This window comes from Pristiophorus japonicus, chromosome 2 (genome assembly GCF_044704955.1).
Source record: "Pristiophorus japonicus isolate sPriJap1 chromosome 2, sPriJap1.hap1, whole genome shotgun sequence".
NCBI lineage: Eukaryota > Metazoa > Chordata > Chondrichthyes > Pristiophoridae > Pristiophorus > Pristiophorus japonicus.
In genome coordinates this window covers 148,438,391-148,452,633 of record NC_091978.1, presented here as the reverse complement: position 1 = coordinate 148,452,633, position 14,243 = coordinate 148,438,391, and the positions used below count along the sequence as shown (strand labels likewise).

The following is a 14,243-nucleotide window of genomic DNA, read 5'->3' as shown; positions in this document are numbered from 1 at the left end:
TAAATCGTTCTTGCACCACCTCCAAGGCAAGCACGTCCTTCCTCAGATAAGGAAATAAAAACTGCACAGTACTACAGTTGTGGTCTCACTGTAAAATTGTAATTCGACTTCCTTACTCTTGTACTCCAACCCCCTTGCAATAAAGGTAAACATGCCATTTGCCTTCCTAATTGCTTGCTTTACCTGCATGCTAACTCTGTGTTTCCTGTAAGAGGACACCTAAATCTTTCTGAACACCAACATTTAATAGTTTCTCACCAATTCAAAAATATTCTATTTTTCTATTCTTCCGACCAAATTGAATAACCTCACATTTTCCCATATTATACTCCATCTACCACCTTATTGCTCACTCATTTAACCTATCTATATCACTTTGCAGGCTCTATGTCCTCCTCACAGCTTACTTTCCCACCTAGCTTTGTATCATCAGCAAACTTGGATACATTGCACTCGGTCCCTTCACCTAAGTCATTAATATAGATTGTAAATAGCTGAGGTCGAAGCACTGATCCTTGTTGCAGCTTGTCGTTTATCCCTACTCTCTGTTTCCTGTCTGTTAACCAATCCTCTATCCATGCTAATATACTACCCTGAACCCCATGAGCCCTCATCTTGCATAGCAACCTTTCATGTGGCACCTTAACAAATGTCTTTTGGAAATCCAAATATACTACATCCACTGGTTCCCCTTTACCTACCCCTGCTAGTTACATCATCAAAAAACTCTAATAAATTTATCAAACATGATTTCCCTTTCACAAAACCATGAAGACTCTGTCTAATCATATTATGATTTTCTAAGTGCCCTGTAATCACTTCCTTAACAATGGAAAGCATCTAAGGAAACAAAACTTACTTTTACTACTCTCTTCCTTTTTACATACTCTCTTACAATCTTTTTAAAAATGTCTTGCTAATTTGCTCTCATATGATATTTTCTCCCTTGAAATCAATTTTTTTGGTCATCCTTTGCTGGTTTCTAAAGCCCTCCCACTGCTCAGGCTTACTATTATTCTTTGCAACATTATACACCTCTTTTGGACCTGGGGGTCCTTGTGCATGAAACACAAAAAGTTAGTATGCAGGTACACCAAGTAATCATGAAGGTAAATGGAATTTATTGCAAGGGAGTAGAGTATAAAAACAGAGAAGTCCTGCTACAACTGTACACACACCTAGAGTACTGCCACAGACCACACCTGGAGTACTGCATACAGTTTTGCTCTCCTTATTTAAGGAGAGATATTCTTGCATTGGACGCAGTTTAGAGAAGGTTCACTAGGTTGATTCCTGAGATGAAGGGGTTAACTTATGAAGAAAGGTTGGGCCCATACGCATTGGAGTTTAGAAGATTGAGAGGTGAACTTATTGAAATATACAAGATACTGAGGGGGCTCAACAAGGTAGATGCAGAAAGGATTTTTCCACGTGGGGGAATCTAGAACGAGGGGCATAGTTTAAGAATAAGGAGTCGCCCATTTAGAACTGAGATGATGAGGAATTTCTTCTCTCAGAGGATTGTAAATCTGTGGAATTCTCTGCCCTAGAGAGCTGTGGAGATAAACAGATTTTTGAATGATAAGGGAGTGAAGGGTTATGGGGAGTGGGCAGGGAAGTGGAGCTGAACCCAAGATCAGATCAGCCATGATCTTATTAAATGGCAGAGCAGGCTTGAGGGGTCAAATGGCCTACTCCTGCTCTTATTTCTTATGTGCTTATGTTCTTTTAATCTAATACTAGCCTTAACTTCTTTAGTTAGCCATGGATAGATTACTTTTCATGTAGAGTTCTTATTTCCCAATGGAATGCATATTAATTGAGAATTTTGGAATATTTGTTTAAATGTTCGCCACTGCTTATTTATCATCATACCTTTTAATCTAATTTTACAATCTGCCTGATTCACCCCCTCCCCCAATCTATGCAATTAACTTTATTTAAGTTTACAACTCTCATTTTGGATTTAAGTATATCACTCTCAAACCCAATGTGAAATTCTATGATATTATGATCACTCTTCCCCAAAGGATCCTTTACTACGAGATTACTAATCATCCCTGTCTCACTACACAATACAAGATCTAAAATAACGTGTTCTCTGGTTGGTTCCACAACATATTGTTCTAGGAAACTGTCTCAAATTCATTTCATGAACTCATCCTCCAGACTACCTTTGCTAATTTGATTTGTCCAGTCTATATGAAGATTAAAGTCCCCCACAATTATTGTATTACCTTTGTTACGATCTCCTATTATTTGTTGATTAATACACTGTCCATCAATTTAGCTACTGTTTGGGGGCCTACACATTACTCCCACTAATGTTTTCTGGCCTTTGTTATTTCTTATTTCCACCCACTACTGATTCGGCTTCATCATCTTCCAAGCCAGGATCCTTTCTCACTACTGTCCTTATGTCATCCTTTATTATCAGGGCTACCCCCTCCGTTTCCATTCTGCCGGTCTTTTTGAAACATTAAATACCCTTGAATATTTAGTTTCCAACCCTGGTCACCTTGCAATCATGTCTCTATAACGGCTATTAGATCAAACCTATTTATCTCTATTTGTGCCAATAATTTGTCTATCTTGTTGCGAATGCTCCGTGCATTCAGATATAGAGCCTTTAATTTTAACTTTTTACCATTAGTCCCTGCTTCACATTATTCGCGATGCACTATTACCGTTAACCTTTCTGTCCCTTCCTGTCACACTCTGCTTATCTTGAACCAAAGCGCTATACTATTCCATTGCCTTGAATTTTCTCTTTAGATTACTAAATTTTCCCTCACCTGACACCTCCCCCCCTTTTTTAGTTTAAAACCCTATCCACAGCAATTCACCGGGTCAATGGTCCCAGTCGATTTAAGTAGTATCCAACGGAACAGCTCCCTCTTTCCCCAGTACTGGTACCAGTGCCCCAAGAATTGAAACCTCTTCCTCCCACACCACTTTTTGAGCCATGCATTTAACTCTCTGATCTGCTTGTTCCTATGCCAATTTGTGCGTGGCTCAGGTAACAATCCAGACATTATTACCTTTGAGGTTCTGCATTTTAATTTGGTCTCTAGCTCCTCAAACTCTCTCAGCAGAACCTCATTCCGACGTCAATGGTTCCGACATGGACCATGACAATGGGATCCTCTCCCTCCTACTCCAAATTCTTCTCCAACCATGAGGAGATATCCTTAACCCTTGTTGGCAAGGCAACACAGCCTTTGGAACTTCCGGTTGCAGCTGCAAAGCACAGTATCTCTCTCCCTGACGATACTATTCTCTACCACTACAATATTCCTTTTCACTCCCCCCACTTGAATGGTCTGCTGTACTCTGGTGTCGTGGTCAGTTTGGTCACCCACCCTGCAGACTTTGCCCATATCCACACAAGCAGCAAGAACCTCATACTTGTTGGAAGGACAAAGTCAGAGGCTCCTCCAGCACTGCACCTAGGGTTTCCTTACCTGCCTGAGCCAGTCACACTCTCTTGTCCCTGATCACTAATCAGACCGGTGCAACTACTTAACTAAGGGGTGTGACTGCCACCTGGATCAAAGTGTCAAGATAACTCTCCCCCTCCCCGATGCCCCGTAATGTCTGCAACTCGGATTCCAGCTCAACAACTCTGAGCTGAAGTTCCTCAAGATGCAGACAGTTACTGCAAAGGTGGTCACCAGGGATCATGATGCTCTCCATAAAGTCCCACATGCACCACCCGCACTGCCATCCCTTTATAACCTTGTTTCATTTATTTAATTAATTAAATTCATAGTTTATAGTTTAGTTATTTTTTTAACTAATTACCAGCTCTAGTTTAAGTTCCAGGTAGATGAAAGGACTCCAGGTATTGGAGGCAAAAAGCCACACCTCCTTCCCCTTCTGCTCCGACTTACCACTCTCTCCAAATTCCCAACTTTAAGGCCTAGAAATTTGGATCGTTTGTGCCTCCCATGATGCCAGTGACAGCTTCAGGGGATGTGAACTGGGCAGCTAGTTAAGGGGGAATGTGGGCCTTTTAAAAATAATCATGCCGATTTTGTCTTGCGCCCCTTTGGCGCTTTGACCGTGTGGGTCCGTGCCGCAATCGGTCAGCCCGGCAATCTGCTTGAGTGCTGAACTATTGGCATGGCACCCCTGCTCCCCGGTGGTCCAGGTAAGACCCTTTCATTACCGCAGAATTTGCAGCTTGGGCCCTTCCCTTTCATTAATGGAAGAGCCCAGCCTACATGGAAGCGCTACGTGAGCCCAGTGCATAGCACTGCGCCCTGTGTCCGCCCCACTACCGCCCCATAAAGGAAGTGGAGTGCATTATTTTGCGCTCCACTTCTTTTCAGGGTGGTAACCCCAATTTCTTGCGAACGGCGAGACTTCTGCTCCTGCCGCAAAGTCTCGCACGTTACGAGTTTTACCGCTCCCCAAACGGTGCAACAGAATTTTTCCCCCTAACTGTTTAAGTACGCTCTGTTTAAGACCAATTCAGCAGCTAGTGTTTACTTTTATACTCTTAGAGCCACACCCAAGTTAGAAGTGCTGTCTCTGCTCTCTGCTCACAATAATTAGAACCTATTCAAGACAAGCACTTAGATTTCCCTTACCTTAGTGGGTCCTGTATTGTCGGAGTCGGTAGAGGGTCATGGCCTAGTTTCTGGCTCCATTCCTCTCTGGAAAATGAATTTCCCCTAATTGGGCTCGTTAAGTCTACTTAGAGCATTTCCCAGTCCAATTGGAGGAAGCGGGTCTGGTGACGTCATTCATAATGCGTCATCAGCCGGTTTCCTTAAAGGGACCAATGCCAACTTTCCTTTGACATTTGTGATATCAGTGGTCTACAGCATTGAGGTGCTGCAAACACTGATAATCACTGCGCAGGTTCTTCCTTGACTCCCTCCATATGCTTATGGAGGGATGCACAGCACGCAGAGAGGTCCTCTTCCCTTCCGATGGGCGTAAGAGACCTCCCCAGGAGACCAACATAGCCTGGTTGCATGTTGCAGAGGAGGTCACAAGCAGAGATGTCATTAGGAGGACCTGGGTGCAGTGGCGCAAATCTTTCAATGATCTCAGTAGATCACGAAACGTCAGTACAAAGCCACACTCACCTTCATCCTGCTATGCCACTCATCACATCCCCAGCACTCTGCCTTTCTGACCCTACTCCTGCACATCTTTACTCACACCAACTTACTTTGTACCTCCACCCATCCTTCTCTTTCTCTATCTACATTATCACATCCACATCTCACTAGCCACCCCTCAGACGCAACCTCATCCTAGTCTAACCATACCAACTAACAACACACAAGAGTAGGCACATGGGTGTTTTATCTAATGTTCATGTAAAGTTTCTGTTAATGTGCTGTCAAACATTGAAATCTTTATTTTCAACAGTCTTTGTTCTTGAACAGATTTGTGTGCACCTTTGGTTTTGTGAGTTGCAGTGAATGGTGAGACATAACGGTACCCCCGCAATGGTGTTGAGTGTAAAAGGAACGACTTGGACATTGTAGGAATGCTTTATGGCATTGGTGTGGGGTGGTGCCAACCTGGTGCATCATGTGGCAGCCAGGGTGTACAGCATCAAGCGAAGTCATGATGAGGTCATCTCTGGCCTCCTGGGCAGCAATGTGGTTGGGTGATCATACCCTGTGTCCTGTGCAACATCAGTTGATTGCAGAGAAGGTTGGTGGTGTTGTTGGTGCTGCTGGTGTTGGGGCTTATTGTGATCCGATTCTGAGGACCAAGTTGCAACAGTAGAAAGGGTACCCCTGTTAATGGACTAGATGGCAACTGAAGTCGAGATGATAGAGACATTCTGTCAATGGTGAGAGAGTTCTCCCAATGAGGCAAGAGTGGATGGAGAGGGGAAATTGGAAAGCCTGCAGAAGCTGTGCTGGAAATGGACTGAGAAACAGCTTATGGCTGAGGAAAGTGATGATTTGTCAGGTTTTATAGTACATTTATAAGCAACAGTCATGCTCAAAGAATCATACCTTTCCGCCAATGTCCCAAACTCCTCCATCACCATTCCTGGGTATGTCCTGTCCCACCAGCAGGACAGATCCACCTGAGGTGTCAGCACAGTGGTATACAGTTGGAAGGGAGTGGCCCTGGGAATCTTCAACATTGACTTCGGACTCCATGAAGTCTCATGGCTTCAGGTCAAGCATAGGCATGGAAACCTCCTGCTAATTACCATCTACCGTCCTCCCTCAGCTGATGAATCAGTACTCCACCATGTTGAACACCACTTGGAAGAAGCACTGAGGGTAGCAAGGGCACAGAATATACTCTGGATGGGGGACTTCAATGTCCATCACCAAGAGTGGCTCAGTAGCACCACTACTGACTGAGCTCGCCGAGTCTGGAAGGACATAGCTGCCAGACTGGGCCTGCGGTGAGTGGTGAGAGAACCAACACGAGGGAGAAACCCACTTGACCTGATCCTCAACAATCTACCTGTCACACATGCATCTGTCCATGACAGCATTGGTAGCAGTGACCACCATAGTCATCGTCTGCACACTGAAGAAACCCCATCGTGTTGTGTGGCACTACCACTGTGCTAAATGTGATAGATCCAGAACAGACCTAGCAGCTCAAAACTGGGCATCCATGAAGCACTATGGGTCATCAGCAGCAGCAGTATTGTATTCCACCACAATCTGTAATCTCATGGCCAGGCATATCTCACACTCTACGTTAACCATCAAGCCAGGGGACTAACCCTGGTTCAATGAAGAGTTCAGAAGAGCATGCCAGGAACAGCACCAGTGTACCTAAAAATGAGGTACAAACCTGGGGAAGCTGCAACACAAGACTACATGCATGCTAAACAACAGAAGCAGCATCCTACAGACAGAGCTAAGCGATCCCACAATCAACGTATCAGATCAAAGCTATGCAGTCCTGCCACATTCAGTCATGAATGGTGGTGCACAATTAAACAACTAACGGGAGGAGGAGGCTCCAAGAATATCCCCATCCTCAATGATGGCGGAGCCCAGCACGCTACTGCAAAAGACAAGACTGAAGCATTTGCAGCCAGAAGTGCTGAGTGGATGATTTATATTGGCCTCCTCCTGAGGTCCCCACAATCACCAAAGCCAGTCTTCAGCCAATTTGATTCACTCCACGTGAGCGCATTGCATACAGCAAAGACTATGGCCCCCGACAACATCCTGGCTGTTGTGCTAAAGACTTGTGCTCCAGAACTAGCCATGCCTCTAGCCAAGCTGTTCCAGTACAGCTTCAACACTGGCATCTAGCCGACAATGTGAAAAACTGCCCATGTATGTCCTGACCACAAAAAGCAGGAAAAATCCAAACCAGCCAATTACCACCCCATCAGTCTACTCTCAATCATCAGCAAAGTGATGGAAGATGTCATCGACTGTGCTATAAAGCAGCACTTACTCACCAATAACCTACTCAGCGATGCTCAGTTTGGGTTCTGCTAGGACTACACAGCTCTAGACCTCATTACAGCCTTGGTCCAAACTTGGACAAAAGAACTGAATTCGAGAAGTGAGGTGAGACTGATTGCCCTTGACATTAAGGCAGCATTTGCCCGAGTGTGCCTCCAGGGTGACCAAGGCTGGGAACTCAACATCCAGGGGTATTCAACATTCAGGAAGAATAGACAGAAAGGAAAAGGAGGTAGGGTAGCGTTGCTGGTTAAAGAGGAAATTAACGCAATAGTAAGGAAGGGCATGAGCTTGGATGATGTGGAATCTGTATGGGTGGAGTTGCGGAATACCAAAGGGCAGAAAACGCTAGTGGGAGTTGTGTACAGCCCACCAAACAATAGTAGTGAGGTTGGGGACAGCATCAAACAAGAAATTAGGGATGCGTGCAATAAAGGTACAGCAGTTATCATGGGCGACTTTAATCTACATATAGATTGGGCTAACAAAACTGGTAACAATACGGTGGAGGAGGATTTCCTGGAGTGTATTAGGGATGGTTTTCTAGACCAATATGTCGAGGAACCAACTAGAGAGCTGGCCATCCTAGACTGGGTGATGTGTAATGAGAAGGGACTAATTAGCAATCTTGTGGTGCAAGGCCCCTTGGGGAAGAGTGACCATAATATGGTAGAATTCTTCATTAAGATGGAGAGTGACACAGTTAATTCAGAGACTAGGGTCCTGAACTTAAGGAAAGGTAACTTCAACGGTATAAGATGTGAATTGGCTAGAATAGACTGGCAAATGATACTTAAAGGGTTGATGGTGGATAGGCAATGGCAATCATTTAAAGATCACATGGATGAACTTCAACAATTGTACATCCCTGCCTGGTGTAAAAATAAAATGGGGAAGAATAGAGTGAACCAAACTGATTCCCGGGATGACAGGACTTACGGATGAAGAAAGACTGGATCGACTAGGCTTGTATTCAATGGAATTTAGAAGAATGAGAGGGGATCTCCATAGAAACATATAACATTCTGACAGGATTGGACAGGTTAGATGCAGGAAGACTGTTCCTGATGTTGGGGAAGTCCAGAACCAGGAGTCACAGTCTAAGGATAAGGGGTAAGCCATTGAAGACCAAGATGAGGAGAAACTTCTTCACTCAGAGAATTGTGAACCTGTGGAATTCTCTACCACAGAAAGTTGTTGGGGCCAGTTCGTTAAATATGTTCAAAAGGGAGTTAGATGTGGCCCTTAGGGCTAAAGGGATCAAGGGGTATGGAGAGAAAGCAGGAATGGGGTACTGAAATGCATGATCAACCATGATCTTATTGAATGGTGGTGCAGGCTCGAATAGCCGAATGGCCTACTCCTGCACCTATTTTCTATGTTTCTATGTTTCTATGTTTCTCAAGGGCAATTAGAGATGGGCAATACATGCTGGCCTTGTCGGCAACACCCACAATCAGCTGGAACAATGGCCATTCAACGAGCGCCTCAGGTTCACAGACATGGTCCCGAGCAATATGGTTTTTGTGACCATGAAATTAAAGTCAAAAGGTAAGTTAAACAAGACTGTTAAGTGTCTGGTAAGTACATTATAATGAGTTTCATTGGGTCACACGCCACATGCCTGTCGTGTCTGCTCAGCGCTGACAGACCCGACATTGGGAAAGGCGCGTTGTGGCAGATTGACCAGTTTCCCACCCGACCCGCTACCATCCCGCCCGCTGACAACCGGAAATCTCGGCCTTATAGCTGACTGACAGTTAACTGTCACTGGCAGGCAGTTTCTGTTAACTACAGTTTAAAAGTTCTAGGTTAAATTCAAAATGTTAAGCTACATTTCTGATTACATATGTTCTACATTGTATATGACAAAAGATTTTGCAAACACCAATAAAAACTGAAATTGTCTAGAGGAACAAGCATTGTAGTGGCTATTAGATTTGCTTTTTCTCCATCTTTTTCCCTGATAGGAAAGCAGGGAGCAACCATTTTTTGCTGCTGGATTATATTCCTTCTCTGCTGGCTGACTGGCTGTTGCTATCGCTTTTGATATTGGCTTTGTCTTTTAAACTTTGCCTGGTGGATTGGAAAAAGCTGCTTACCATTGATACAAAAGTGCCACTACTTCAATGATGGATTTAGATGTCCAGAAGCCAATGTCTGAAGTCCTGTGATATCCTTTGTGGGTTCCCGAAGTGTCACTGTGGCACTGTGGCATCAAAGTTGAGAGCACTAGTGATAATGTAGAGTGGATGTTTGAACCTTCCTGCCCAAATCTGTGGCCCAAATGTCCGACCTTAGTTACATCCTCCCTGTAAGCCTGTGCCTTCTCATGCGCTACACCTCCATCCTGAGATGAAGGGGTTGACTTATGAAGAAAGTTTGAGCAGGTTGGGCCTATACTCATTGGAGCTTAGAAGAATGAGAGGTGATCTTATTGAAAGATACTGAGGGGGCTCGACAAGGTAGATGCAGAGAGGATGTTTCCCCTCGTGGGGGAATCTAGAACTAGGAGGCATAGTTTAAGAATAAGGGGTCGCTCATTTAGAACTGAGATGAGGAGAAATTTCTTCTCTCAGAGGGTTATAAATCTGTGAAATTCTCTGCCCCACAGAGCTGTGGAGGCTGGATCATTGAATATATTTAAGATGTAGATAGACAGATTGTTGAATGATAAGGGAGTGAAGGGTCATAGAGAGCGTGCAGGGAAGTGGAGCTGAATCCAAGATCAGATCAGCCATGATCTTATTATATGGTGGAGCAGGGTTGAGGGGCCAAATGGCCTACTCCTGCTCCTATTTCTTATGTCCTTATCATGCCTGGTTAACTGACTCTATCTGGGAGTCAGTATGTGGTGGGAATTGTGTGCCATCTATAACCTCTTGCTCTCCTGGGCAGCCATCTCCTCCACCTTGTCCTCCTCCAATGCGATACACTTACAAATACTACAACCAAATGTTCTTGGGCAGAAAACTCCCCTCTATTATTAGCTTTATTCACCGTCATAGTTACACTTTCAAAATCTTTCCCTTCACTAAAGTCATTCATGCTGGATTGGACATGGAAAAATACTCATTTTTGATTTGAATCTGCAGCTGTGGATGACTGCATGAGTTCATCATTAATTACCATAATAAGACCTCAACAAGTAAAATTCAGACATTTATCATGTTTCACAAAACTTCACGAATCATTTTTTTGTCGGGAAAGGGACCATCAGAGCAGTGCTAAACATGGCTAAATAGTCTATTACACCACTTTTTGCTCAAAATTATCAAAGGGAAGAAACTATGGCCCTTTGCAGCACACCAACAGTTACTATCTTGGTATAAACATTACTACAATTTATAACAATCTGTCTATTCTAAGAATTATTTGGTTTGTTTAAATTTTCCAAACCTACCCCAGTCTTTGGTTTCGCCCCCGGACCGGCCATGGGGGATGTGGATCCGAGTGGTGGGTGGACAACATGAACCTTCTGGTTTTGACTGATTGCAATCACATCTGCTCCATTCTCTGAATCAGACTCCAACTCCTGCCAATAGACCGTGGGAAACATCATAATATTAACCCATACGAAACAATAATAAAAGAAAGACTTGCATTTATAAAGTGCTTTTCAAGGCATCAAGACTTCCCAAAGTGCTTTACAGCTAATTAAGAAGTTTTGAAGTGTAGTCACTGTTGTAATTTTAGGAAATGCGACAGCCAATTTGTGCACAGCAAGCTCCCACAAACAGCAATGTGATAATGACCAGATAATCTGGGGCGGAGAATTCCACAGGTTTACGACCCTTTGAGAAGAAATTCTTCTTCATCTACGTTCTAAATGGGCAACACCTTATTCTTAAACTATGCCCCCTAGTTCCAGATTGACCCACACCAGAGGGCATTTGACAAGTGCCACATAGGAGGTTGCTGCACAGGATGAAAGTTCGTGGGGTTAGGGGTAATGTGTTAGCATGGATAGAGGATTGGCTGGCTGGCAGAGGGCAGAGAATCGGGATAGATGGTTCATTCTCTGGTTGGCAACCAGTGGCTGGGGTGCCGCGGGGATCGGTGCTGGGACCCCAACTATTTGCAGTCTATGTTGGTGACTTGGAAGAAGGGACTGTGTAACGTGGCTAAGTTTGCTGATGATACAAGGATGGGAGGAGGGGCAATGTGTGAGGAGGACCAAGGAGTCTGCAAAGGAACATACACAGGCTGGGCGAGTGGGCAAAAGTTTGACAGATGGAGTGTAGTGTTGGAAGGTGTGAGGTCGTGCAGTTTGACAGAAAAAATCAAGGAGCAAGTTATTGTTTGAATGGAGAGGGATTGCAAAGTGCTGCAGTACAGTGGGACCTGGGGTACTTGTGCATGGAACACAGGGGGATAGTATGCAGGTACAGTGGGTGATCGGGAAGGCCAATGGTATCTTGGCCTTTGTTGCAAGGGGGATGGTGTGTCGGGGCAGGGAAGTCTTGCAACAGCTGGGCAGGGTATTGGTGGGGCCTCAACTGGATTACTGTGTGCAGTTTTGGTTTCCATATTTACTTGCTTTGGAGGCAGTAAAGAGAAGGTTCACTAAGTTGATTCTGGGGATGAGGTGGTTGACTTATGAGGGAGGGTTGAGTAGGTTGGGCCACTACTCATTGGAGTTCGGAGGGGTGAGAGGTGATCTTATCGAAATGTATAAGATTATGAGGGGGCTTGACAAGGTGGATGCAGAGAGGATGTTTCCACTGATGGGGGAAACTAGAACTAGAGGGCATGATCTTAGAATAAGGGGCCGCCCATTTAAAACAGAGATGAGAAATTTCTTCTCCCAGATGGTTGTAAATCTGTGGAATTTGCTGCTTCAGAGAGCTGTGAAAGCTCGGACATTGAATAAATTTAAGACAGAAAAAGACAGTTTCTTAAACGAAAAGGGGATAAGGGGTTATGGGGAGCAGGCAGGGAAGTGGACCTGAGTCCATGATCAGATCAGCCATGATCTTATTGAATGGTGGAGCAGGCTCGAGGGGCCGTATGGCCTACTCCTGGTCCTATTTCTTATGTTCTTATAATTTGGTTTTGTGATGTTGATTGAGGGATAAATATTGGCCAGTCATCATCATAGGCTGTCCCTCAAAATCGAGGAAGACTTGATTCCACTCTCAAAGTGAGTTCTCAGGTGACTGTACAGTCCAATATGGGCATTACAGTCTCTATCACAGGTAGGACAGAGTTCAAGGAAAGGGTGGGTGGGGAGCCTGGTTTTCCGCACACTTTTTCCATTGCCTGTGCTTGTTTTCTGCATGCTCTTGGCGACGAGACTCGATGTGCTCAGTACACTGGCAGTACACTGAGGATAACTCCCCTGCTCTTCTCAACAGTGTCATGAGAGCCAGTACTAAAAAAAATCAAATCAAATAATAATCATAGATTCTTCCGAAAATTAGAGATCCGGGGCTGAAAGTGATCTTGATATCAAGCCATTCTCCTTAGATTAGCCAAGCAGGTTCTACATTCAAAATGTTCACACACCTGAGATTAATACAAATTCCACTGATAAATGTTTTTTGAAACTATTCCTGTTGTATTTCCGCTAAATTCTGCACTTTCCAGTATTAATGAATAGCAATTACTACTGAAAAAAGATCTGATAAATCCCCCTTTTGTTCCGTCTGTGTTTTGTGTCATAAAATGACTATGAGCTATACTGAATACAAGTTGTATGTTCAGTCACTGCCACTATGAAGTTTGCCCTGCACAAAGCATCTTCCGTACAATGGCAGTCAGATGATACACAGTGTCTCGAAATCACATTCTGATTATCAATTAGGCACATGTGATTGCAAGGCACTGATGTACTCATTTTTGGGACCTAATTTAGGTGATGCGGGATTCACCAGACAAAATCTACACAATTGGGATGTGGGGGTGGGGGGTGGCAGGGGGTGGTAGGGGAGGGGAGGAAATTTCTTTGATGAAACAAAAAATGTTGGTCTTTCGCAGAATGCTTTGCTCACTTGCAAGTACAGTTTATTGAAATTAGAAAGTTCAACATCTCAAACATATTCCACTTCTAATAACAGCAGAAGAATATAATTCTTTAAAAATTACAGCATAGTTAGAAGAGCATCTAACTTTTTAACTTAAACAGTAAATGATCTTATTTTCCACCCTTTCAATTTGCTCCTTAATTTTCTAAAACGCACTGATTTTTGTTGGGGTACATTTCCACAGGTGACAGCAGGGTGCTGAAATGGCCTCTTTTTTGTGCCCCATAGGCGCCGCTGGGAGGCGTTAACGGTGCGCAATTGCCTTTTTGCCCGGGGTTGGGCGGCGATTGCCGCTGGGGCGAAATTGCTCCCGAGATTTTGGGGACAATTTGAAGTTAGCGGCACGCCCTGCGATTTGCGTCCGGACCGGCGCGCACACGGCGATGACATCATCGCCGTGGGCGCCGACCCCTTTGCACTTTGCACCTTACACCGACCCCTTTGTGCCCCCATGGGGGAAATTGCCCCGTGGGACGCAAGGCTGGCGCGAGCCGATGTCCACATATGCCCGGGGTGTCCCTTAAAGGGAAGGCTGTATGGCGCCCTAAGCTGCCATTTTTTGTCGGTCGACTTCTGTCGGCCTGACAATGGCAGCCCTCATCTTGATTGGGCCATCATCATGCAGCCTGGCACTCCTCTTTGGGTCAGATTGTCCCTCGTGACCCAGTGGTGGCCACCCAAGGGCCTGCAGAGTCTGCAGTGGCCCTCCACTTTAACTGAATGGGAGGGGCATTGTGGCGCATCAGTGCTACGCGGAGCTTCCGTGTAGCGCTGACCTCATCAGCACTGCGCT

General features: G+C 44.7%; 1 protein-coding gene across 1 annotated transcript in view; it reads right to left on the bottom strand.

The window, feature by feature from the left end:
• Window positions 1-14,243, bottom strand: part of dlc1 (DLC1 Rho GTPase activating protein) — a 696,855-nt gene that overhangs the window by 456,453 nt on the left and 226,159 nt on the right. Inside the window, exon 4 of the mRNA XM_070869823.1 lies at window positions 10,828-10,959. Within this exon, the coding sequence (XP_070725924.1) occupies window positions 10,828-10,959 (132 nt within the window). The remainder of the gene's footprint in view (window positions 1-10,827; window positions 10,960-14,243) is intronic.